Source organism: Salmo salar, chromosome ssa14, assembly GCF_905237065.1.
Source record: "Salmo salar chromosome ssa14, Ssal_v3.1, whole genome shotgun sequence".
NCBI lineage: Eukaryota > Metazoa > Chordata > Actinopteri > Salmoniformes > Salmonidae > Salmo > Salmo salar.
Genome location: NC_059455.1, coordinates 73,276,809 through 73,304,584, shown reverse-complemented (window position 1 = coordinate 73,304,584; position 27,776 = coordinate 73,276,809). Strand labels below are relative to the sequence as shown.

General features: G+C 44.8%; 1 protein-coding gene across 10 annotated transcripts in view; it reads left to right on the top strand.

The window, feature by feature from the left end:
* The window catches only part of LOC106570261 (receptor-type tyrosine-protein phosphatase U), a 324,730-nt gene that overhangs the window by 187,104 nt on the left and 109,850 nt on the right, over nt 1-27,776 (top strand). For all 10 annotated transcript variants that reach the window (XM_014142386.2, XM_014142381.2, XM_014142385.2 and 7 more), the window contains exons 5-6: nt 13,553-13,668; nt 27,057-27,228. In XM_014142386.2, the coding sequence (XP_013997861.1) occupies nt 13,553-13,668; nt 27,057-27,228 (288 nt within the window). The remainder of the gene's footprint in view (nt 1-13,552; nt 13,669-27,056; nt 27,229-27,776) is intronic.

Genomic DNA, 27,776 nt, shown 5'->3' with positions numbered 1-27,776 from the left:
TGTTACGGTCAAATGAAATCGCTGTCAAATTGAAGTTTTCCTTTGGATATAAGAATGTGACTTACCTGAATAATAACCTACTAAACAGATAGGGGCCATTATGTGGTGTGAAACCTTACTCACCGTTCTTACTCCTTGGTGTGTTTTAAAGGTTTAACATATGCCCATGAAACTATATGGATTTTGCATTAGACATTAGGGCCAAGGCTGGGATTGTGTGTGTGTTTGCTGAAAGACTACCAACTACGTGCAGAAATAAATTTAGCTGCAGCTCGTCCCTCCCTGAGCTTATTGGAGCCAAAGAGAAAAAAAGAGTCTCCGTTTCCATGGAGACTCATGATAGGAGTGTCATGTGTACGGAGGAGTGTCTCTCTCTTCCTCTCCTCCTCTTTTCCCATCTTCTCTCTTGCTCTCTTTTTTGTTCAGGAAATGACCGTCATAATACAGTCTGTTATTTTAAAGTCATTCCCCACTGAAAGAGTACCACTTTGTTTCTTTGCTACTAGTGTTTCACCCTGACTGCCTTTTCCTCTTGAGTTCCTACTGTACTTACAAGCTCACCAGAGAATACCATTGTTGCCATAGTACAGACCTAACATCAACTCAAGGTAAATCACTGGAAACATTTTGAAAGATATTATGGGTGTATTTCAATGATTTCGTAACTGTAATGCATTAGCCAGACAGAATAGTATAAAACGATTTAAAACGCTTTTCACTAAGTTGAATCTAACATCTCAAGTAGGCAATAACCCAAGTGCCTTAACCCTTCCCTTACATTCCAAAACGTTATACACAGATGATGTTCTGGGTGAATTTGACCCAGTACAGTAAGTACAGCAAAATCATAAATACATTATTTTAACCTCCCACAATGTATTTCCAGTAGCTGAGGATGTCCTATTTTATATGCTGTTTTTGCTGAGTTGATAGACCCAACTGAGAAAAATGTAAAGTCAAATGTTTGATACAGGAGTCATAAATCAATCAAATTATGACATTTTATGACATTTATGACATTTTTAGCTCATTTATAGCCAACCTCCAGATCACTGTCCCTCGGCCTCTGAACATCACAGGGAAAACATACTTGCATCCCTTGTGATAGTCATAGTTTGACCTTTACCGAACAGAAGACCATTGTCTTTAGAACAAAGGTCAAGGTCAAATTGCAAGTCAAGTACATGGTCAAGTACAGAGTATTTTTTAAATTTAATTTTCAAGGTTATTACCCCTACCTTGAGGACTAGATGAAGGGTCATGGTGAAAAAAATACATTCAATACTATTTTTGTGATGAAAAACTTGTCCCACAACATAAGGGAAGGGTTAAGGCTAAAGCAGAGCAGACTGCAGGTATGTAATAGCCGGCTTTTATAGAAGGATGACAATTAGGACCACTATGGAGTTTTTCCCCATTGTATAGCTGAGGCAGAACCCACTGAGATTATTGTAGCCTTTCAAAGAAGTTTGATAGGGCCTCGTACAGGTTAGTTACAGTGCACTCTAAAAAGTAAAGGTTCCTGGAGTATCCTTTAGGGGTTCTTCAAATTGAAACTGTGGGGGAACCCGTATAAGTTCTTCGAAGAACTCCTTATAATGGTTCCTCAAAGAACCTTTTGGGGTTCATTTTTTTTACCTCCCTCCCTCCATTATAAAGAAATCTTTTTATAATAATAACAATATTGACGATATTGATTTAAATAATTCATTGTTTATTTAGTGGCACCACAAATGTGAATTAATATTTACAAAACAATTTACCAAACAAAACACATTACAAAATTGCAAGATTTCTGCAGACATGTCAGACCATAATAAATTATACATTTACTTTGTATAGTGCTTTTCATTACATAATTTTTTTTTTTAAATGATGTACAATAAAAACAACATACATTCAAAATGAATCATAGGTAAACTAACAATATTGTAGACTTGATGCTAAATACAGATTGTTTTGCTTTAGTGTGTGTGTGTCCAACAACCACTTGTCCAACAACCACTTAGTTAGGTTAGGAAGTTTGCCATCTTTATGACCACCCCAACTTCTCTTATCCCCAGAACACAGCAACTTAAGAACATAAGTGTTTTTCTGACATTTTTGGGAAATTTAACTGAAAATAAAAAAATACAGCCCTAGCAGAGCCCCAAGTCCCATGAGGACGTCCTCTAGGCCGTGGATGTTCTCCCCATCAAAGGCCAGCTTGATTTCATGGTGAAATGGATTTCCGCTGATGTGCAATAAAGGAGTGGGGAGCGGTGAAAAGTAAGAAAAGACTAATACATGTACAATTAACAAAGAACATAACAAATGTTCAACTGTAGCTTTATACATTAGAGAAAGGGAAGGAATAAGAGCAAATACCTCTTCTGTATTGTCCATCAGGGACTTTGAAAATAGCAGGATGATGTCCTCACCCCTGCCTCGTCTCTTTACCTCTGTTAGTCCTTTAATTATCTTTTTGTCTATATGCATTCCATAGACTTCATTCATTTCTGAGGAGATCTGAAAATACAATTTTCACACATTTCTATGCTAATACATTCCAGTTTGTATTGACTGCTATGTAGGTTAAATGTACATTTCAAATGCAGCTGTCCTACAACATATTCTTCTTGATCCCAATTCCATTGTGTCCAGGTTCTGTCCTATAAGAATTTCAAAGGAAGAGAAAATGTGTCAAAGAATAGTCTTACAAGCATTTAAAAAATATATATATTAAATAAATATTGAAAGATAAATGACATCGACATAATGCAAAATAGAAGAACATATTGGAGAAAGCACTAGCCAATACAGTACTGCCATACAGTAAAAGTACTGCCATATAGGCCTAATATCACATTTCAAGCTATCTTTGTACACACATTGTTCAATATTTATCAGGCTGACTTGAACGATTATACCCAACATTTTGCTGCGTGGCAATACTGTGCTTGGATTCTGAAGGGCATAATAGTATTCATAATAGTATTGCATGCTGTAGCAGGCTATATAAAGAGGAAGCACTCCATTGACGATTCAGATTGTTGTAACATCTCTTCCGGACAGGTCTCCGTCCCTAGTTAGTTAGTTGGTTAGTTAGTTAGCTAGCTAACGTCAACAAAGCTAACGTTAGCTAGTTCATTCTCACACAAGTGAGAACTGCTCTAGATTGGAAACTAACGTTAATAAGTGTAAAGTCATGTTGGCTTTATGGAAACGATATACAATATATGGGGCAGAATATAGTTCAGAAAATAATACAAACCTAGTTCTGCGTAGTTAGGATGTTAGCTCGCCAACTGTCAAACCCTGTTTTCTAATATTTACGTTAATTATTCTGAACTAAAGCTATAGTAACGTTATGGAAGCTATTCACAGAAGACCATAATTGTCTTTGTTATTCATTAGTGTTATATATTATTATATCAATTATTTCGAAACATATTCAGAGCCAAACATTAACCCAACTTACCTTTTTAACTGTTGTCACATTCAAACTCTGCACGAGCGTTTTCAGTTGCAATTGCAAAGTTCCCCGAAGAACTCCAGCAACAATGGGGGTTCCATCAATGAACCCCACCTGCTCAAGTCTTTTGAAGAACCCTTTGGGGCTGTTCTTCATTGCCAAGAACCCTAAGGTTCTTCGAGGATCTTAGAAGAACTCTAGTTTGACAAGTGTGTGGCAAGAAAAAGTATATGAACCCTTTAGATTTACCTGGATTTCTGCATAAATTGGTCATCAAATTTGATCTGATCTTCATCTAAGTCACAACAATAGACAACCATAGTGTGCTTAAACTAATAACACACACATTATTGTATTTTTCAGGTCTATATTGAATACATAATTTAAACATTCACAGTGTAGGTTGGAAAAAGTATGTGAACCCCATAGGCTAATGACTTTTCTTAAAGCTAATTGGAGTCAGGAGTCAGCTAACCTGGAGTCCAATCAATGAGACGAGATTGGAGATGTTGGTTAGAGCTGCCTTGCCCTGTAAAAAACACAGAAAATTTGAGTTTGCTATTCACAAGAAGCATTGCCTGATGTGAACCATGCCTCGTACAAAAGAGATCTCAGAACACCTAGGATTATGAATTGTTGACTTGCATAAAGCTGGAAAGGGTTACAAAAGTATCTCTAAAAGCCTTGATGTTCATCATTCCATGATAAGACAAATTGTCTACAAATGGAGAAAGTTCAGCACTGTTGCTACTCTCCCAAGGAGTGGCCGTCCTGCAAAGATGACTGCAAGAGCACAGTGCAGAATGCTCCATGAGGTTAACCTCTATGGGCTAGGTGGGACGCTTGCAGCCAGTGTAATCCCGTGGCGCGTTATTCAAATTCCTCAAAAATGCAAAAACTTCAATTTTTCAAACATATGACTATTTTACACCATTTTAAAGATAAGACTCTCGTTAATCTAACCACACTGTCCGATTTCAAAAAGGCTTTACAACGAAAGCAAAACATTAGATTATGTCAGCAGAGTACCCAGCCAGAAATAATCAGACACCCATTTTTCAAGCTAGCATATAATGTCACATAAACCCAAACCACAGCTAAATGTAGCACTAACCTTTGATGATCTTCATCAGATGACAACCCTAGGACATTATGTTATACAATACATGCATGTTTTGTTCAATCAAGTTCATATTTATATCAAAAACCAGCTTTTTACATTAGCATGTGACTAGCATTCCCACCGAACACTGCCGGTGAATTTACTAAATTACTCACGATAAACGTTCACAAAAAGCATAACAATTATTTTAAGAATTATAGATACAGAACTCCTCTATGCACTCGATATGTCCGATTTTAAAATAGCTTTTCGGTGAAAGCACATTTTGCAATATTCTCAGTAGATAGCCCGGCATCACAGGGCTAGCTATTTAGACACCCAGCAAGTTTAGCACTCATCAAAGTCAGATTTACTATAAGAAAAATGTTATTACCTTTGCTGTCTTCGTCAGAATGCACTCCCAGGACTTCTACTTCAATAACAAATGTTGGTTTGGTTCAAAATAATCCATAGTTATATCCAAACAGCGGCGTTTTGTTCGTGCGTTCAAGACACTATCCGAAAGGGTAAATAAGGGTGACGAGCATGGCGCAATTCGTGACCAAAAAATTCGAAATATTCCATTACTGTACTTCGAAGCATGTCAACCGCTGTTTAAAATAAATTTTTACGCCATTTTTCTCATATAAAAGCGATAATATTCCGACCGGGAATCTGCGTTTAGGTAAACAGACGAAAGAAAATAAAGCATTCGGTCGACTCGGGCACGCGCCTAAGCCCATAGTACTCTGATCGGCCACTTGCCAAAAGCGATAAAGTGTTTCAGCCAGAGGCCTATGGGAGCCGTAGGAAGTGTCACGTTATTGCACAGATCCTCAGTCTTCAATAAAAAGAGCCAAGATGAAACACAATTTGTCAGACAGGCCACTTCCTGCATGGAATCTTCTCAGGTTTTGGCCTGCCATATGAGTTCTGTTATACTCACAGACACCACTCAAACAGTTTTAGAAACTTTAGGGTGTTTTCTATCCAAAGCCAATAATTATATGCATATTCTAGTTACTGGGCAGGAGTAGTAACCAGATTAAATCGGGTACGTTTTTTATCCGGCCGTGTCAGTACTGCCCCCTAGCCCTAACAGGTTTTAAGAAGAATCCTAGAGTGTCAGCTAAAGACTTACAGAAATCTCTGGATCATGCTAACATCTCTGTTGACTAGTCTTCGATATGCAAAACACTAAACAGGAATGGTGTTCATGGGAGGACACCACGGAAGAAGCCAACGCTGTCCAAAAAAAACATTGCTGCACGTCTGAAGTTTGCAAATGTGCACCTGGATTTTCCACAGCGCTACTGGCAAACTATTATGTGGACAGATGGAACTAAAGTTGAGTTGTTTGGTAGGAACACACAACACTATGTGTGGAGAAAAAATGCACAGCACACCAACATCAAAACCTCATCCCAACTGTAAAGTATGGTGGAGGGAGCAGCATGGTTTGGGGCTGCTTTGCTGCCTCAGGGCCTGGACAGCTTGCTATCATCGACGGAAAAATGAATTCCCAAGTTTATCAAGACATTTTGTAGGAGAATGTTAGGCTATCTGTCCGACAATTGAAGCTCAACAGAAGTTGGGTGATGCAACAGGACAACGACCCAAAACACAGAAGTATATCAAGAATGGCTTCAACAGAAGAAAATACGCCTTCTCGAGTGGCCGAGTCAGAGTCCTGACCTCAACCCGATTGAGATGCTGTGGCATGACCTCGAGAGCAGTTCACACCAGACATCCCAAGAATATTGTTGAACTGAAACAGTTTTGTAAAGGGGGATGGTCCAAAATTCCTCCTGACTATTATGCAGGTCTGATTCGCAACAAAAGAAAAGGTTTGGTTGAGGTTATTGCTGCCAAAGGAGGCTCAACCAGTTATTAAATCCAAGGGTTCACATACTTTTCCCACCCTGCACTGTGAATGTTTAGACTGTGTTCAATAAAGACATGAAAATGTAGACTTGTTTGTGTGTTATTAGTTTAAGCAGATTGTGTTTGTCTATTGTTGTGACTTAGATGAAGGTCAGATCAAATTGTATGACCAATTTATCCAGCAATCCAGGTAATTTCAAAGGGTTCACATACTTTTTCTTGCCAGCGTAAATCCATCAAGTCAAATCTCGGTGATTTCAGATACTGTAGATAATTATCTACAGGTTCTTTACTTGACTAGTGTGTTCTAACCAGCTTCTTCTATTTCTATGCAACACAAAGCACACAATACAAGGTGTTATTACAGCTAGCTAGCTCTTTGGTACAGTGAGGCGGTAGAAGAGCTAGGCTATGGAGACAACGGGAGTACCACCACAGTCTCTACATTGAGTTTTTCTTGGAATTTCTTTTGTATGATGTTTTTCAGTGTACATTCTCCTTCAGTCTTTACTAGGGGAGAAATGTTGCCTAAGAGCGCAACTGAACTGTTAGGAGGGGATAGAACACACAATAACTGTAATGCACTAGTTAGAAGAAGTGTCGGAGTCAGGCGCAGGACACATGGAATGAGTGTAAACAAATACGTGTTTACTAAAATTAACATAATTAGGGAAATCAAAAACAGGTGTACACAATAAAGACAAAACCAAACGAACAGTGAAACATCGATCGGTGGCAACTAGTAAGCCGGTGACGTCGACCGCCGAACGCCGCCCGAACAAGGAGAGGGGCCGACTTCGGCGGGAGTCGTGACAGTACCCCCCCTGGAGCCGCGCGCCGACACCGGCCTCGGGGACGACCCGGGAGGACGGGGAGCAGGGCGATCCGGACGGAAGCGGTGAAAATCCTGGATTAACGATGGGTCCAGGATGTCTTCCGCCGGTACCCAGCTTCGCTCCTCCGGGCCGTACCCCTCCCACTCCACGAGGTACTGAAGGCCCCCCACCCGACGTCTAGAGTCCATAAGGGCTCGTACTGTATATGCCGGGGCCCCCTCGATGTCCAGAGGGGGCAGAGGAACCTCCCGCACCTCCGACTGCTGGAGCGGACCAGCCACCACCGACCTGAGGAGAGACACATGGATATGATAATCAGGGGGGAGTTGTAACCTATAACAAACCTCGTTCAATCTCCTCAGGACTTTAAATGGCCCCACAAACCGCGGACCCAGCTTCCGGCAGGGCAGGTGAAGGGGCAGGTTTCGGGTCGAGAGACAGACCCGATCCCCCGGTGCATAAACCGGGGCCTCACTGCGGTGGCTGTCGGCACTCACCTTTTGCCGCCTGATGGCTCGTTGAAGACGTACATGGGCCGCGTTCCATGTCTCCTCCGAGTGCCGAAACCATTCATCCACCGCAGGAGCCTCGATCTGGCTCTGATGCCATGGTGCCAGGACCGGCTGATACCCTAGCACACACTGAAAAGGGGTAAGGTTAGTGGAGGAGTGGCGTAGGGAATTTTGGGCCATCTCTGCCCAGGGGATAAACAATGCCCACTCTCCCGGGGGGTCCTGGCAATAGGACCGCAGAAACCTACCCACCTCTTGGTTGACTCTTTCCACCTGCCCATTACTTTCGGGGTGGAACCCTGAGGTAAGGCTGACCGAGACCCCCAGGCGTTCCATAAACGCCCTCCAGACTCTAGACGTAAATTGGGGACCCCGATCAGACACTATATCCTCAGGCACCCCGTAGTGCCGGAATACCAGGATGACCAGAGTAGGGTGATGTGTGGGCCCAACAGATCAAACGATCGCGAACATCAAACGGCACGTACACGCGTCAAACGGGACACTGGGAGGGAGTGGGTTCTGCACGTGACGCCCGTTTGATGTCCGCGTCCACCTCCCATACCACCGGTGCCACCAGGCATGAAGCTGGAATTATGGGAGTGGGCTCTGTGGACCGCTCCTCTGTATCATACAGCCAGGACAGTGCGTCTGCCTTGTCGTTCTGGGAACCTGGTTTGTAGGAAAGAGTGAAAACAAAGCGTGTGAAAAACATAGCCCACCTAGCCTGGCGAGGGTTCAGTCTCCTCGCTGCCCGAATATACTCCCGATTTCGGTGGTCAGTCCAAATGAGGAAAGGGTGTCTAGCCCCCTCAAGCCAATGTCTCCACGCTTTCAGAGCCCCGACAACAGCTAACAACTCCCTATCCCCCACATCATAGTTTCGCTCTGCCGGGCTGTGCTTCTTCGAAAAGAAAGCACAGGGGCGGAGTTTTGGTGGCTTACCCGAGCACTGAGATAGCACAGCCCCTATTCCAGCCTCGGATGCGTCCACCTCAACTATGAATGCTAAGGAGGGATCAGGATGCGCCAGCACTGGAGCCGTGGTAAACAGAGCCTTCAGGTTACCAAAAGCTCTGTCCGCCTCAGCCGACCACCGCAATCGCACCGGTCCCCCCTTCAGTAAGGAGGTAATGGGAGCCGCCACCTGGCCAAAACCCCGGATAAACCTCCGGTAGTAGTTGGCAAACCCTAAAAACCGCTGCACCTCCTTTACCGTGGTTGGAGTCAGCCAATTACAAACGGCTGAAATGCGGTCAGTCTCCATCTCCACCCCTGACGCGGACAAACGGTACCCAAGGAAGGAGACGGACTGTTGAAAGAACAGACATTTCTCCGCCTTGACGTAAAGGTCATGCTCCAACAGTCGACCAAGCACCCTGCGCACCAGGGACACATGCTCGGTGCGGGTAGTGGAGTATATTAGAATGTCATCTATATACACCACTACACCCCGCCCGTGCTGGTCCCTGAAGATCTCATCCACAAATGATTGGAAAACGGATGGAGCATTCATTAACCTCTTGGGGCTAGGTGGGACGCTAGCGTGCCACCCGTGGTGCACTCCATCAACAGCAGGTGCATTTCAAGAGCGGCAAATTTGAATCCAAATAAATGTCAAAATTAAAATTTTTCAAAAATACAACTATTTTACACCATTTGAAAGATAAACATCTCCTTAATCTAACCACGTTTTACGATTTCAAAAAGGTTTTACGGCGAAAGCATAAATTTAGAGTATGTTAGGACAGTACATTTACAAGAGTTGTGTGTAATGTTTTGTCAAGTCAAAGACAGGGTCACCAAAACCATAAAACCAGCTAAAATGATGCACTAACCTTTTACAATCTCCATCAGATGACACTCCTAGGACATTATGTTAGACAATGCATGCATTTTTAGTTCTATCAAGTTCATATTTATATCCAAAAACAGCGTTTTACTATGGCATTGATGTTGAGGAAATCGTTTCCCTCCAATAACCGGCAGTCAAGTCAGCGTCACAAATTAAATAATTAAAATTAGAAAACATTGGTAAAATATTATATTGTCATTTAAAGAATTATAGATTTACATCTCTTGAACGCAATCAACTTGCCAGATTTAAAAATAACCTTACTGGGAAATCACACTTTGCAATAATCTGAGCACTGCGCCCAGGAAAATACGCGTTGCGATACAGACTAGACGTCATGTTGGGGAGATCTAAAATCGAAAATACTATGTAAATAATCCATTACCTTTGATTCTCTTCATCAGATGTCACTTCCAGGTATCACAGGTCCATAACGAATGTAGTTTTGTTCAAAAAAGCTCATCATTTATGTCCAAAAATCTCCGTCTCGTTAGCACATGATGTAAGCCAGCCGGACTTCTCGTCATGAACGAGGGGAAAAAATATATTTCCGTTCGTTCAAACATGTCAAACGTTGTATAGCATAAATCATTAGGGCCTTTTTTAACCAGAACATGAATAATATTCAAGGTGGACGAATGCATACTCTTTTATAACGTATTGGAACGAGGGTACCCAACATGAACTAGCGCGCCAGGTGTCTAATGGGACATCATCGTTCCATGGCTCTTGTTCGGTCAGATCTCCCTCCAGAAGACTCAAAACACTTTGTAAAGGCTGGTGACATCTAGTGGAAGCAATAGGAAGTGCCAAAATATTCCTAAACCCCTGTGTTTTTCAATGGGATAGGTTTAAAGTCAATACAACACATCAGGTATCCACTTCCTGTCAGAAAATGTCTCAGGGTTTTGCCTGCCAAATGAGTTCTGTTATACTCACAGACACCATTCAAACAGTTTTGGAAACTTTAGAGTGTTTTCTATCCATATATAATAAGTATATGCATATTCTAGTTACTGGGTAGGATTAGTAACCAGATTAAATCGGGTACATTTTTTTTATCCAGACGTGCAAATGCTGCCCCCTAGACCCAACAGGTTAACCCATACGGCATGACGAGGTACTCATAGTGCCCAGAAGTGGTGCTAAATGCCGTCTTCCACTCATCCCCTCCCTTGATACGCACCAGGTTGTATGCGCTCCTGAGGTCCAATTTTGTGAAGAAGGGCGCCCCGAGCAATGACTCTATCATACTGGTGATAAGAGGCAGCGGGTAACTGTATTTTACCGTGATCTGGTTCAAACCTCTATAGTCAATGCACGGGCGTAAACCTCCATCCTTCTTCTTCACAAAAAAGAAACTCGAGGAGACAGGTGAAATGGAGGGCCGAATGTATCCCTGTCCCAGAGATTCAGCGACATATGTCTCCATAGCCGCCGTCTCCTCCTGTGACAGAGGATACACGTGACTCCTGGGAAGTGCAGCGCCCTCCAGGAGATTTATCTCACAATCCCCCGGTCGATGGGGTGGTAATTGAGTCAACCCAGCTATTCCACCACCACCAGCACCTCATCATACACCCATACCCACCCATCCGTTGTCAGTATCCAGTAGGATTCGGCTCTCGCTCCCGGGAGCGTATGACGGAACAGCTGCCGGGTGCCAGGGGTTCCTACTCCAGCTGGAGCTCTACCTGGCGGCTGTCCAGCCGTCCAAATCGGCATATTCGGGGGGAATGTGCATGGTGGAAACCTGGTTTGGACTTTCCACCATAGTGGCACCTACGGAAACACCTAAACACCTCCCTGAACACTGACAGGACCATCCCTTGAGAACCCTCTGTTGCCACGAAATAATAGGATCATGGGAAGCCAACCAGGGAAGACCCAACACAACGGGAAACGCAGGAGCGTCAATCAGAAAGAGACTAATCCTCTCCTCATGACCCCCCTGCGTTACCATAGCAATGGGAGCTGTGACCTCCCTAATCAGCCCAGACCCCAAAGGACGACTATCTAGGGCATGTACAGGGAAGGGAACATCAACGGGAACAATAGGAATCCATAATCTATGGGCCAAGGACCAATCAATAAAGTTCCCAGCTGCGCCTGAATCTACTAGCGCCTTATGCTGGGAATGCGGGGAAAACCCCGGAAATCCTATAGATAACCACATGTGAGCAACAGGGGGGTTTGTGTGAGTCGTGTACCTACTCACCTGAGATGAACCACCAGTGTTCCGCCTGCCACCTCGACTACCTGGAAAACCTCCCCAGCACCGAACAGCAGTGTGCCCTCTGCGGTCACCTCTAGTGCATGGAATGGTTCCCCCTCCAGTCTCCCTAGTACCAGCCCTTCCCAACTCCATAGGTGTTGGGTCTAAGGGGCTGGGGGATGGAACCAACGGACCCCGATCCGGACATCCGCAGGAGGCCAGCAGGTTATCCAGCTGGATTGATAAGTCCACCATCTGATCCAGGTGGAGGGTGGTGTCCCTGCAGGGTAACTCCTTACGAACGTCCTCTCGCAAACCACACCTGTAGTGGTCAATCAGGGCCCGGTCATTCCATCACGCACCCGCCGCCAGAGTTCTAAAGTCCAGCGCAAACTCCTGAGCGCTCCTCATCCCCTGTCTTAAATGTAACAAGCGCTCTCCTGCCGCTCTTCCTTCTGGTGGATGATCAAATACTGCCCGAAAGCGGCGGGAGAAGTCCTCGTAATTATCCAGAGTCGGGTCTTCCTCTCCCCAGATGGCGTTGGCCCACTCCAGGGCTTTACCAGTCAGACAGGAGATGAGTGCACTCACTCTCTCGCATCCCGAGGGTGCCGGCTGGACAGCCGCCAGGTAGAGCTCCAGCTGGAGTAGGAACCCCTGGCACCCGGCAGCTGTTCCGTCATACGCTCCCGGGAGCGAGAGCCGAATCCTACTGGATACTGACAACGGATGGGTGGGTATGGGTGTATGATGAGGTGCTGGTGGTGGTGGAATAGCTGGGTTGAAGGGAACTCCTCTTCTTTCAATTCTCTTCATAGTCTGCATCACGCGATCCATGGCTGTCCCGAGACTCTGTAATATTATCGCGTGCTGCTGGACGCGCTCCTTTACTGGAATAGGAGGGCTAGCTGCTCCTGCTGACTCCATTATGCTGGTCGGTGATTCTGTAATGCTAGTTAGAAGAAGTGTCGGAGTCAGGCGCAGGACACATGGAATGAGTGTAAACAAATACGTGTTTACTAAAATTCATAATAAAACTTCTTCCAAATCCAAAAATACAGAATTGGGGAACAACCCCTCCAACAACACAAAACAGGAAACAATCACCGACAAGACAAACAGGAAATGCAGAGGGTTAAATAATGAACATAATTAGGGAAATCAAAAACAGGTGTACACAATAAAGACAAAACCAAACGAACAGTGAAACATCAATCGGTGGCAACTAGTAAGCCGGTGACGTCGACCGCCGAACGCCGCCCGAACAAGGAGAGGGGCCGACTTCGGCGGGAGTCATGACAATAACGCTGAAGTGATATGTTGATAAAGATGTTCATCTGTCTGAAAGAAAAAATGTATAGCTATTCTTATAAGTGTACTGTACATGTACTTCCATAAGAGCAATGCCTACAGTTGTACTGCAGGCACTGATGTCTGTGCACAGAGAGGGAAAGTCTTCTCACATACTGCAGAACTCTGAGAGGGGAAACTAAGTTTAGTCGAGCAGCCAGTGTCTTCGTGAAGTCACAGCCCACAGGCAAGGCTTGGAGAGCTGTGCTGCACTGATGCCCTCGTCCTCTGTGTGTGTTGACTGTGTTCCTAATGTGTGCATGAGTGTGTATTAATATGATAGTAATGAACTGTCAGTGCATCAGTATCACAGAGGATCTCTCTCTCTTTATTTCTCTATACAGACAAGGTTCCCCACTTCTCTCGGCTGGGGGATGTGGAGGTCAATGCAGGGCAGAATGCCACCTTCCAGTGTGTCGCCACAGGCAAAACTACAGAGACAGAACCCTTCCTACTGGAGGTAATGTATATGTCTGCGTATGTACGTACATGCTTGCGGGCATGGCCACCGGAAAGACCATATAAAAAGAGGTGTTCCTGCTGGAGGAGAGAGTACAGACTGATTGCCCTGGTCTTATGCTATTCTTCTGGCTTTGTTGACGAAGCAGAGCTGGGGAGCTTTGTGCATCGTGGGAATAGTTTTTTGGCAGTACACATGCTGCGGTTCTACTGCGTGTATAATGATGTCAGAGGGAACAAAACAATGTTCGTTGTTTGCAATGACTTCTTTGTTGTTGTAATTTCCCAAACGGACGTGGCTGTTTCACCATTAATGATTCCAGCTTAATAAGAGCACTGTTCTTTCTACGAGGTCTGATATATATGAGTACTTCAGCGGATTAAAGATAGACCCAGCATAATGACATCATCAAACACAGAGGGCCGAGTCCTTGCATATAGACTAGCTGTAACTAATTAATGGCATCGGCTGTTTATGTGGCTTTTTGATTTGCTAGCTGATAGTTAGTCATATTCCTCCATAAAGTAATCACTCAAAACTCAGAAAGGTTTCAATATCTGCTGCATGAATTCAAGCTAATATTAGTTGTCAGAAAACCTCCACTTTCTCTCTGTATCCTTGAAGCTTGTACTTGTACTAAGTGCTATTGAAATGTTAGACGAGGAAAGAAGGACGCAAGACGCTTTGCTAATTAGATCTCTGTGTTCATAGTGTTCCGTCCCCTGTGATTTCCTCCTTTTTCTTTCCATCTCCTCTCCTCCTCTTCCTTTCTTCTGTATTGAAGTATTTTGTATCCAAACCTAACTATTTTTTTTATCCTCGTTGTAGTTTTCTGACACAGATACAGAGAGACACAAACACAGTCTCACACACAACCAGGCCCACACACAGAACGGTTGTTTCGTTGAGACAATATATAAAGTGATCTGTGCATTTGAATGACAGCATAGATAGACCGATTTCACTTTTGCATATAAAAATAGAATCACCACTGTTGCCACTGTTTTGATGTTTTGACTGTTTTGATGACCAAAAGTTATATTTTGAGAACGAGGAGCACGCAGCCAGCTCCCGAGTGCATCGGGGACACAAGCACAGGGAAAACACAACAATCACACAAGTGACAAGTGAAACAAATGATCTAACTGGGGATAGCTAGCTAGCATAATGTCACAAGCATGATGAGCTCGCCAGTAACTTTACTAAGACTTGATTGGCAGGCAAGCTACTGGTATGCTAGTTTGCCGGTAGCTTGTGTCCAGTAGCTAGCATATAATGGCAGTGTTCAAAATTGGGCACAATGTTTTTTGTTTGTTGGTCCTACCAGATCTGCAATAAATGTTTTAGATGGTGTATCCCTCTGTCCTTTGACTGTTGATGGGTGTGACTGTCTGGTTCAGGTCTCAGGCAACCAATGACTGTCATGATTATTCATTGTAATTTACTCTTTAGCGCCATCTGTTCAGTACCTGATAGAGCAGACCTAGAAGACTTGTGCATTCATTTCAACGCCCCAGGACAGTCCATTCACTTTGCTCTGTGAAAATCATGTGATGAAATCCTGCAATATCAGTGCTGCAGTCGCCCCAAATAGCAAGCAATGTAATAGCTGGCAGTGGATTCCAAGCCTGGGCGGCCAGCCGAATGCCTGGAGCTGCTGATGGCAGAGCAGTAGTTAACTACAGCTTGTTTTGAACAATATAATTTTGAAACAGTAAAATGTAGACAAATTAACCACACTTGTATGGACATTTTAAATTTGACTATATATACTACCGTTCAAAAAGTTTTGCGTCACTTAGAAATGCCCTTGTTTTTTAAAGAAAATAACATTTTTTGTCCATTTAAAATAACATCAAATTGATCAGAAATACCGTGTAGACATTGTAAATGTTGTAAGTGACTATTGTAGCTGGAAACGGCATATTTTTTATGAAATATCTATGTAGGTGTACAGAGGCCCATTATCAGCAAACATCACTGGTGTTCCAATGGCACGTTGTGTTAGCTTATCCAAGTTTATCATTTTAAAAGGCTAATTGATCATTAGAAAACCCTTTTGTAATTATGTTAGCACACCTGAAAACTATTGTGCTGTTTAAAGAATCAATAAAACTGGCCTTTTTTAGACTAGTTGAGTATCTGGAGCATCAGCATTTGTTGGTTCGATTACAGGCTCAAAATGGCCAGAAACAAAGAACTTTCTTCTGAAACTCATCAGTCTATTCTTGTTCTGAGAAATGAAGGCTATTCCATGTGAGAAATTGCCAAGAAACTGAAGATCTCATACAACGCTGTGTACTACTTCCTTCACAGAACAGCGCAAACTGGCTCTAACCAGAATAGAAAGAGGAGTGGGAGGCCCCGGTGCCCAACTGACCAAGAGGACAAGTACATTAGAGTGTCTAGTTTGAGAAACAGACGCCTCACACGTCCTCAACTGGCAGCTTCATTAAATATTACCCGCAAAACACCAGTCTCAACATCAACAGTGAAGAGGCGACTCCGGGATGCTGGCCTTCTAGGCAGAGTTGCAAAGAAAAAGCTATATCTCAGACTGGCCAATAAAAATAAAAGATTAAGATGGGCAAAAGAACACAGACACTGGACTCTGCCTAGAAGGCCAGCATCCCGGAGTTGCCTCTTCACTGTTGACGTTGAGACTGGTGTTTTGCGGGTACTAATTAATGAATTTTCCCTTGATGTCAAGCAAAGAGGCACTGAGTTTGAAGGTAGGCCTTGAAATATATCCACAGGTACACCTCCAATTCACTCAAATTATGTAAATTAGCCTAAGAGAAGCTTCTAAAGCCATGACATAATTTTGTGGAATTTTCCAAGCTGTTTAAAGGCACAGTCAACTTAGTGTACTTCTGACCCACTGGAATCGTGATACAGTGAATTAAAGTGAAATAATCTGTCTGTAAACAATTGTTGGAAATATTACGTGTGTCATTGTTACGCTTGTTGATTGAAGGATGTGCATGGTAGGCGAACATTTTACTTTTATTAAAATGAACATTGACAAAACAACAAAATACAAAAACGAACTTAAAGTTCAGCAGGCTACACAGCAGCAAAACAAAATCAAGATCCCACAAACAAAGGTGGGAAAAAGGCTGCCTAAGTATGATCCCCAATCAGAGACAACGATAGACAGCTGCCTCTGATTGGGAACCATACCCGGCCAACAAAGAAATAGAAAAACTAGAATGCCCACCCAAATCACACCCTGACCTAACCAAATAGAGAAATGAAAAGGCTCTCTAAGGTTAGGGCGTGACAGTACCCCCCCCCAAAGGTGCGGACTCCGGCCGTAAAACCTGACTCTATAGGGGAGGGTCCGGGTGGGCATCTAGCCTCGGTGGCGGCTCCGCTCGCGGATCCGCCATCTTCGGTGGCGACTCTGGTGCAGGGATCGTCGCCGGAAGCTCCGGACCATGGATCGTCGCCAGAGGAACTGGACCGTGGATCGTCGCCGTAGACTCCGGACCGTGGGTCGTCGCCGGAGACTCCGGACCGTGGGTCGTCGCCGGAGACTCCGGACCGTGGGTCGTCGCCGGAGACTCCGGACCGTGGGTCGTCGCCGGAGACTCCGGACCGTGGGTCATCGCCGGGGACACCGGACCGTAGGTCGTCGCTGGGGACTCCGGAACGGAGATTGCCGCCGGGGACTCCGGACCGTAGATCGCCGCAGGCTCCGGACTGGGACCCCCCACTGGAGGCTCCGGACTGGGACCCCCCCGCTGGAGGCTCCGGACTGGGAATCCCCGCTGGAGGCTCCGGACTGGGAACCGTCGCTGGAGGCTCCGGACTGGGAACCGTCGCTGGAGGCTCTGGACTGCCGACCGTCACTGGAGGCTCTGGACCGCAGACCGTCGCTGGAGGCTCCGGGCCATGGATTGTCACTGGAGGCTCCGGGCCATGGATCGTCACTGGAGGCTCCGGGCCATGGATCGTCACAGGAGGCTCCTGGCCATGGATCATCACTGGAGGCTCCGGGCCATGGATCGTCACTGGAGGCTCCGGGCCATGGATCGTCACTGGAGGCTTCGGACTGCGAACCCTCACAGGAGGCTCCGGACTGCGGAGGCGCACTGGAGGCCTGGTGTGTGGAGCCGGCACAATCCGTCCTGGCTGAATGCTCACTTTCGCACGGCAAGTGCGAGGAGCTGGCACAGAACGCACCGGGCTGTGGATGCGCACTGGAGACACATTGCGTATCTCCACAAAACATGGTGCCTGACTGGTCTCATGCTCCTCACGGCGACTGTCTTGCTCCAGACACCAATGCATCCACTCTACCTCATCACCCCCCTCAACTATCTCACAATACTCCTCGCTCAGTCTATCCCAATATTCCTCTTCGTTCTCAGACTTGACCCTCGGCTTCGCCGACCAACCCGTGTGCCCCCCCCCAACATTTTTCTGGGGCTGCCTCTCGGGCTTCCGTCGTGGTCGTGAACTTCGGAGTCGCCGTTGATCCTCCTTCGCTGCCTCCGCCTACTTCCATGGCTGGGTCTTGTCCCCTGCCATTACCTCCTCCCATGTCCATGATGTCCCCCACTCCCTTTTCTCCCGGGCCCAGGATCCCTGCTCCTCCTGGCCACGCTGCTTGGTCCTTTGGTGGTGGGATCTTCTGTTACACTCGTTGATTGAAGGATCGGACCAAGGTGCAGCGTAGTAGGCAAACATTTTACTTTTTATTAAAATAAACATCGACAAAACAACAAAATACAAAAACGAACGTAAAGTTCTGCAGGCTACACAGCAGCAATACAAAATCAAGATCCCACAAACAAAGGTGGGAAAAAGGCTGCCTACGTATGATCCCCAATCAGAGACAATGATAGACAGCTGCCTCTGATTGGGAACCATACCCGGCCAACAAAGAAATAGAAAAACTAGAATGCCCACCCAAAACACACCCTGACCTAACCAAATAGAGAAATGAAAAGGCTCTCTAAGGTCAGGGCGTGACAGTCATGCACAAAGTAGTTCCTACTTTGTGCAGTCATTCCCAAAACTGTAGTTTGTTAACAAGAAATTTGTGGAGTGGTTGAAAAACGAGTTTTAATGACTCCAACCTAAGTGTATGAAAACTTCCAACTTCAACTGTATACACCGAAAATACCAAACATTATGAACACCTAGGGCTGTTACGGTGACTGTATTACTGCCACACTGGCGGTCACGAGTCATGACCGCAGTCAAATTCCACATGACCGTTTAGTCACGGTAACTAGGCTTCTCCAAGCTCTGATGCTGCTGATGGTCATTTGCAGTCTACCAAACTTGCTAACTGCCTGGTACTCAGCACTATATTGTCCCTTCAATCACTCTGACATCAATGCAAATGTGTTAAATAATCAAGTCAAACACTTCATGAGAGCCCATGAGCAGCATATCCTGAGGCTGCATTTATTGTAACTGGGAACTTTAACAAAGCAAATCTGAGGAAAATGCTGCCAAAGTTCTATCAACACATTGCCTGTAGTAGTCGTGCTTCAAAATCTCTTGACCATTGTTACTCTCCCTTCCGGACAGGCTAAAAGGCCCTCCCCTGCCCTCCCTTTGGCAAATCAGGTCACGATTCCATTCTGCTCCACCATTCCTATAGGCAGAAACTCAAACAGAAAGTACCCGTGCTAAGATCTATTCAACCCTTGTCTGACCAATTGGAATCCATGCTTCAAGATTGTTTTGATCACGCGGGCTGGGATATGTTCTGGGTTGTCTCTGAGAATAAGAATTGGCGTATGCACTGACACGGTGACTGAGTTCATCAGGAAGTGTATAGGCGATGTTGTTCCCACTGTGATTATTAAAACCTACCCAAATCAAAAACCGTTGATAGATGGCAGCATTCGTGCAAAACTGAAAATGCGAACCACCGTATTTAACCACAGGAAGGTGACTGGGAATATGATCGAATACACCTTCTTCGCCCGCTTTGAGGATACCACAGTGCCGCCGACACGGGCCGCTCCCGAGGACTGTGAGCTCTCGTTAAAATAATTTCATGGCTACAGACGTGAGTGCTATGGGTCGGTACTCATTTAGGCAGGTTACCTTTGTGTTCTTGGGCACAGGGACTATGGTGGTCTGCTTAAAACATGTTGGTATTACAGACTCAGACAGGGAGAGATTGAAAATGTTAGTGAAGACACTTGCCAGTTGGTCAGCGCATGCTCGGAGTACACGTCCTGGTAATTCATATTACCCTGCTGCCTTGTGAATGTTGACCTGTTTAAAGGTCTTACTCACATCGGCTGTGGAGAGTGTGATCACATAGTCATCCGGAACAGCTGATGCTCTCATGCATGTTTCCGTGTTACTTGCCTCGAAGCGAGCATAGAAGTTATTTAGCTCGTCTGGTAGGCTCATGTCACTGGGCAGCTCTCGGCTGTGCTTCCCTTTGTTGTCATTAATTGTTTGCAAGCCCTGCCACATCCGACTAGCATCGGAGCCGGTGTAGGACGATTCGATCTTAGTCCTGTATTGACGCTTTGCCTGTTTGATGGTTCGTCGGAGGGCATAGCGGGACTTCTTATAAGCTTCCGGGTTAGAGTCCCTCTCCTTGAAAGCGGCAGCTCTACCCTTTAGCTCAGTGCAAATGTTGCCTGTAATCCATGGCTTCTGGTTGGGGTATGTATGTACAGTCACTGTGGGGACGACTTCCTCGATGCACTTATTGATAAAGCCAGTGACTGATGTGGTGTACTCCTCAATGCCATCGGAATAATCCCAGAACATATTCCAGTCTGTGCTAGCAAAACAGTCCTGTAGTTTAGCATCTGCTTCATCTGACCACTTTTTTCCTGCTTCTAAGCAGGAATCAGGAGTGATTCGTTTTGTGTTGTTAGATTTTACTGCACTGTTGGAACTAGGAAATAGCATACACCTGCGGTAACATTTACTAAATATGTGTATATAAAATGTAATTTGAAATCAAAACATGTAGCCCAACAAATGATATAAATTAAGCATATAGGAGTACCTATTTCAACACAGAATAGCCGCATGTCCGCACTCCCTCGGAAATCATTTGGAGAAAATATCCTTTCTATTTTATTCAGCTGTGTCACGACTCCCGCCGAAGTCGGTCCCTCTCCTTGTTTGGGCAGCGTTCGGCGGTCGACGTCACCGGTCTTCTAGCCATCGCCGCTCCACCTTTCATTTTCCATTTGTTTTGTCTTGTTTTCCCGCACACCTGGTTTACATCCCCTCATTACTCTACGTGTATATATCCTCTGTTTCCCCCATGTCTGTGTGTGGTATTGTTTGTTCGTTATATGTGTGACGCTACAGGCTGGTTTTGCGTCGGGTATTGTTGTAAGCCGTGGTTTTGTTATTTGTACCTATTTGTGTAATTTGTGCGCTATCGCTTTTTTCCTTGGGCCGGAGTGTTGTGACGCAGTTGCGTCCAGCTGTTTTCCTCTGCCTGAATAAAGTGTGCCTGTTCACTCATCTCTGCTCTCCTGCACCTGACTTCCTTCGACCAGTTGCGCACACCCTGACAAGCTGTGTTCAATTGTATTCTTATAAAATAATATCACAGAATTCTAAGATAATCTTGTCTGCTAAATGAACTTGTGTAGCCCACAGCCAAATGGCATAGCAGATCAGGACCTAACATAAAGACAACTCAGAGTATGCTCTTCTGAAATAGACAACATTTTCTTCATATCATGTTTCTTTAGACCTGTCTAAAATAAATCATTGATTTATTATGATGGTGTAGGCTATATTAAATGGATTTATTAGACTTTTCAAATTGTAGATGTTCCAAAGGGCTGCGTCAGTGGCTTGTAGGCTGTGTGTGGAAACCAGGAGATGGTAAACGTGTTTATGTTAATTAATTGACTCATTTCAATTAATTAGCATTTCACAGTGATGCTGGCCCATGTTGACTCCAATGCTTCCCACAGTTGTCAAGTTTGCTGGATGTCCTTTGATTGGTGGATCTTTCTTGATACACACGGGAAACTGTTGAGCGTGAAAAACCCAGCAGAGTTGCAGTTCTTGACACAAACTGGTGCGCCTGACACCTACTACCATACCCCGTTCAAAGGCACATACATTTTTTGTCTTGCCCATTCACCATCTGAATAGCACACATACACAATCCATGTCTCAATTGTCTCAAGGCTTGAAAATCCTTCTTTAACCTGTCTCCTCCTCTTCATCAACACTGATTGAAGTGGATTTAACAAGTGACATCAATAGGGGATCATAGCTTTCACCTGCATTCACTTGGTTAGTCTATGTCATGGAAAGAGCAGGTGTCCTTAATGTTTTTTTTATACTCATTGTATATACAGTGCATTCGGAAAGTATTCAGATCCTTTAACTTTTTCAAATCAAATCAAATCAAATGTTATTGGTCACATACACATGGTTAGCAGATGTTAATGCGAGTGTAGTGAAATGCTTGTGCTTTTAGTTCCGACCATGCAGTAATATCTAACAAGTAATCTAACAATTTCACAACAACTACCTTATGCACTCAAGTGTAAAGGAATGAATAAGAATATGTACATATACATATATGGATGAGCGATGGCCGAACGGCATAGGCAAGATGCAGTAGATAGTATAGAGTACAGTATATACATATGAGATGAGTAATGTAGGGTATGTAAACATTATATAAAGTGGCATTGTTTAAAGTGACTAGTGATACATTTATTACATTCAATTTTTAATTATTAAAGTGGCTAGATATTTGAGTAAGTATGTTGGCAGCAGCAACTTAATGTTAGGGATGGCTGTTTAACAGTCTGATGGCCTTGAGATAGAAGCTGTTTTTCAGTCTCTCGGTCCCAGCTTTGATGCAGCTGTACTGACCTCGCCTTCTGGATGATAGCAGGGTGAACAGGCAGTGGCTCGGGTGGTTGTTGTCCTTGATGATCTTTTTGGCCTTCCCGTGATATCGGGTGGTTTAGGTGTCCTGGAGGGCAGGTAGTTTCCCTCCAGTGATGCGTTGTGCAGACCTCACTACCCCCTGGAGAGCCTTGCGGTTGTGGGCGGAGCAGTTGCCATACCAGGCGGTGATACAGCCCGACAGGATGCTCTCGATTGCGCATCTGTAAAAGTTTGTGAGTGTTTTCGGTGACAAGCCAAATTTCTTCAGCCTCCTGAGGTTGAAGAGGCGCTGTTGCGCCTTCTTCACCACGTTGTCTGTGTGGGTGGACCATTTCAGTTTGTGCTCCCTCTACTGTTTCCTTGAAGTCCCCGATCATCTCCTTTGTTTGTTGACATTGAGTGTGAGGTTGTTTTCCTGACACCACACTCCGAGGGCCCTCACCTCCTCCCTGTAGGCCGTCTCGTCGTTGTTGGTAATCAAGCCTACCACTGTAATGTCGTCTGCAAACTTGATGATTGAGTTGGAGGCATGCATGGCCACGCAGTCATGGGTGAACAGGGAGTACAGGACAGAGCTGAGAATGCACCCTTGTGAGGCCCCAGTGTTGAGGATCAGCGGGGTGGAGATGTTGTTTCTTACCCTCACCCCCTGGGGGTAGACCGTCAGAAGGTCCAGGACCCAGTTGCACAGGGCGGGGTCGAGACCCAAGGTCTCGAGCTTAATGACGAGTTTGGAGGGCACTATGGTGTTAAATGCTGAGCTGTAGTCAATGAACAGCATTCTTACATAGGTATTCCTCTTGTCCAGATGGGTTAGGGCATGAAAACCTGCCCACATTTTGTTACATTATAACCTTATTCTAAAATGTATTAAAATTGTCCCCCCCCCCATCAATCTACTCACAATACCCCATAATGACAAACCAAAAATAGGTTTTTAGAACTTTTTGCATATGTATTTAAAAAATAAATAAAATGTCACAAGTATTCAGACCCTTTACTCAGTACTTTGTTGAAGCACCTTTGGCAGCAATAACATCATTGAGGCTTCTTGGGTATGACACTACAAACTTGGCACACCTGTATTTGGTGAATTTCTCCCATTCATCTCTGCAAATCCTTTCAAGCTCTGTCAATTTGGATGGGGAACGTTGCTGCACAGCTATATTCAGGTCTCTCCAGAGATGTTCGATCGGGTTCAAGTCTGGGCTCTGGCTGGGCCACTCACAGACATTCAGAGACTTGTTTCGAAGCCACTCTTGCGTTGTATTTGCTGTGTGCTTAAGGTCGTTGTCCTGTTGGAAGGTGAACCTTCGCCCCAGTCTGAGCTTCTGTGCACTCTAGAGCACGCTTTCATGAAGGATCTCTCTGTACTTTGCTCCATTCATATTTCCCTTGATCCTGACTAGTCTCCCAGTCCCTGCTGCTGAAAAACATCCCCACAGCATGATTCTGCCACCACCATGCTTCACCGTAGGGATGGTGCCAGGTTTCCTTCAGATGTGATATTTGGCATTCAGGCCAATTCAATCTTGGTTTCATCAGACCAGAGGATCTTGTTTCTCATGGTCTGAGAGTTCTTTAGGTGCCTTTTGGCAAACTCCAAGCGGGCTTCCATGTGCCTTTTACTGAGGAGTGACTCCTGTCTGGCCACTCTACCATAAAAGCCTGATTGGTGGAGTGCTGCAGAGATGGTTGTCCTTCTGGAAAGTTCTCCCATTTCCACAGAGGAATTCTGGAGCTCTGTCAGAGTGACCATCAGGTTCTTGGTCACCTCCCTGACCAAGGCCCTTCCCCCCGATTACTCAGTTTGTCCAGGCGGCCAGCTCTAGGAAGAGTCTTGGTGGGTCCAAACTTCTTCCATTTAAGAATGACGGAGGCCACTTTGTCTTGTAGGTGTGTTCTTGCGGAGACCACTGTGTTCTTGCGTACCTTCAATGCTGCAGACATTTTTTGGTACCCTTCCCCAGATCTGTGCCTCGACACAACCCTGGACAATTCTTTCGACCTTATTGCTTGGTTTTTGCTCTGACATGCACTGTCAACTGTGAGACCTTATAGACAGGTATGTGCCTTTCCAAATCATGTCCAATCAATTGAATTTACCACAGGTGGACTCAAATCAAGTTGTAGAAACATCTCAAAGATAATCAATGGAAACAGGATGGATCTGAGCTCAATTTTGAGTCTCATAGCAAAGTGTCTGAATACTTATAAGGTATTTCTGTTTTTATTTGTAATACATTTGCAAATATGTCTTAAAACCTGTTTGTGCTTCGTCATTCTGGGGTATTGTGGGTACAATGATGAGGGAATTAATATATTTAATACATTTTGGAATGTAACATAAGGCTGTAACATAACAAAATGTGGAAAAGGGAAGGGTTCTGAATACTTTCTGAATGCACTGTATATTACAAAAACACGCCGTAATGGACAGGTCTACACTGGTTGAAATACATCTCTTTTGCAAGGATGCATGACAGTATTATGACTCATATCACCCATATTGGACTGAACACATGTTGTACACAATACACATACTGTAAGGGGTGCGTACTGGCGGCAGAGAAGTCAGAAGCAGGAGAGCAAAAACGGTGTTTCCAACGGCTCAGTATAATAATAAAAACCCACCGGAAAACAGAACAATCAATAAACGCGTACAAAACCCGACACACCAGGCAAAACGTGCACAAGCATTTACAATAAACAATTCCGGACAAGGACATGGGGGGAACAGAGGGTTAAATACACAACATGTAATGAATGGAATTGAAACCAGGTGTGTGTGAAGACAAGACAAAACCAATGGAAAAATTAAAGGTGGATCGGCGATGGCTAGAAGACCGGTGACGTCAACCGCCGAACGTCACCCGAACAAGGAAAGGGACCGACTTCGGAGGAAGTCGTGACACATACTGTATGTTGAACCATACATCGTCTCCCAGTTTACCCAGTTCAAACAAGATTCCAATGTTTGTTCTGAATCTAACCCACTGTACTCATGAAGGTTAGAATGGATTGGTTAACAGCAGGAACAACAAGATGTTTCCTCAACCCATTATAGTCTTCTGTTTCTCTATTAGCTGTGTAGGGTGCTGTTTGATCCTTAGCACCATGTGTTTCTCCCTTTTTCTCTCCTCAACTCTGGAATTGTCTGTGTGTGTGTGTTTCTCTCTGTTACTCTACTCAACACTAATTGCTACTTTCTCTTTGATCTCCTCTGCTGTGAGGTGGCTCTCTGGACCTACTGAGTTTCTCTCTCTCTCTTAACTTCCCCCTCTCATGTGTGTGTTTAAATAAACAAATTGTTGCATAAGAATTCTTATTCAATTAATATTTTTTTGGTCTTGCAGTCTTTTGTCTTTCTGTCAGAGAGTTGTACTTGTTCTATTTCTGATTCTGTTTAGATCTTTAGACAACGTTGACATTTGTTTGTGTTCAATTGGAATCCTGAATGAATTAGTTACCACGGAAACTCATAATTATTGTATGATATGGGCCTTAGGGGAAGAGAGGGGGAGAGATGGAAGACATACAGGTTTAATACTGTATGTTTCATTTGTGTAACAAGCTTTAGGATTGTCTGTTTGTTTTAACTGAATGAATGTACATTGAAATGTGATGGGACTGTGGTTTATAGCTGAACAAACACACACACACTTGTGTCTGTGCATACAATAATCTACAGTAATGAAAATGTGGTCCAGCATGCTATGGGCTTATGGAAATGCTTAACCCAATAATACACCCCCCCCCATACCAGTTCACAACTCCAGCTGTCGAAGCCACTTACTGGTGAAAAGCAGGAGAGAACGGGGTGACGGGCTAGCTTATATAACATCCTGCTTACATTATTCTGAGAGCAGAGCAGCGTATAGCCTGCACCTGGAAAAACTTCACGCTTTGAGTGTGTGTGTGTATATGACAGGCGACGGGTTGTGATTTCTTGTCCCCCTCGTTGATCCGAGCGCTCGTGTGCATCGAGGGATCACATATTAGCACTAGTTGTCTGTGTGTGTGTGTATATCTTTGCGTGCAGCAGCCCACCATGGCAAGATGGTCTCTGTGATATTTAGAATTGATTCATTATCTCCACCTCCCACGATACCTAATCTCTCTCTCGTCGTTTCCCTGTCTCTCTCTCTCCTTCCTTCCTTCCTTCCTTCCTTCCTTCCTTCCTTCCTTCCTTCCTTCCTTCCTTCCTTCCTTCCTTCCTTCCTTCCTTCCTTCCTTCCTTCCTTCCTTCCTTCCTTCCTTCCTTCCTTCCTTCCTTCCTTCCTTCCTTCCTTCCTTCCTTCCTTCCTTCCTTCCTTCCTTCCTTCCCACTCACAATCCCATTATTTAGGGCTATATCTCATGGCCACACAGTATAATAAACATCACAGTCTATGTAGGTCAGTTTGGCTAACCTAACTCTCTCTCTCTCTGTGACTGTGTGTTTTTGGTGGCAGGTAAACATGATCACCTGTGTATGGCTCAGTTAGCGTGACTTTCTCTCGCTCCCTCTCTGTCTGCAGCGTCGTAACGGTGTGGTTGTGGCTGCATCCTCTATCCAGCGTCTGAGCCACAAGCGTCTGATGGCCACCTTCCAGGTGGCGGCTGAGAGAGGGGAGCAGGACCTGTATCGCTGCGTCACAGAGTCCACCCGCGGAGCTGCTGTGTCTAACTTTGCCGAGCTCATCGTCAGAGGTATAGTACGGCCAGTCCGTATAGTCAGGTTTTGATTGAAAAGAGTCCTGTACCACAGCACCACACACCACCTTCCCAATGACACCTCCAACCCACCATGACACCTAGCTACCATTCTGGGATCTCTTAGCGCCCTCCTCCATACAGTATGTTCTACCTCCTTTCCCACCCAACCACTTCCAACAGCTTCTCCGAATGTGAGACATGCACACAAGCACTCACTCACTGGCACCCGTAGTCAATCACACACACGCACACACGCACAAACACACATGTTAAAATGCACACACACATGAACTCAGCAAAAAAAGAAACGTCCTCTCACTGTCAACTGCGTTTATTTTCAGAAAACTTAACATGTGTAAATATTTGTATGAACATAACAAGATTCAACAACTGAGACATAAACTACCACAGACATGTGACTAACAGAAATGGAATAATGTGTCCCTGAACAAAGGGGAGGTCAAAATCAAAAGTAACAGTCAGTATCTGGTGTGGCCACCAGCTGCATTAAGTACTGCAGTGCATCTCCTCATGGACTGCAC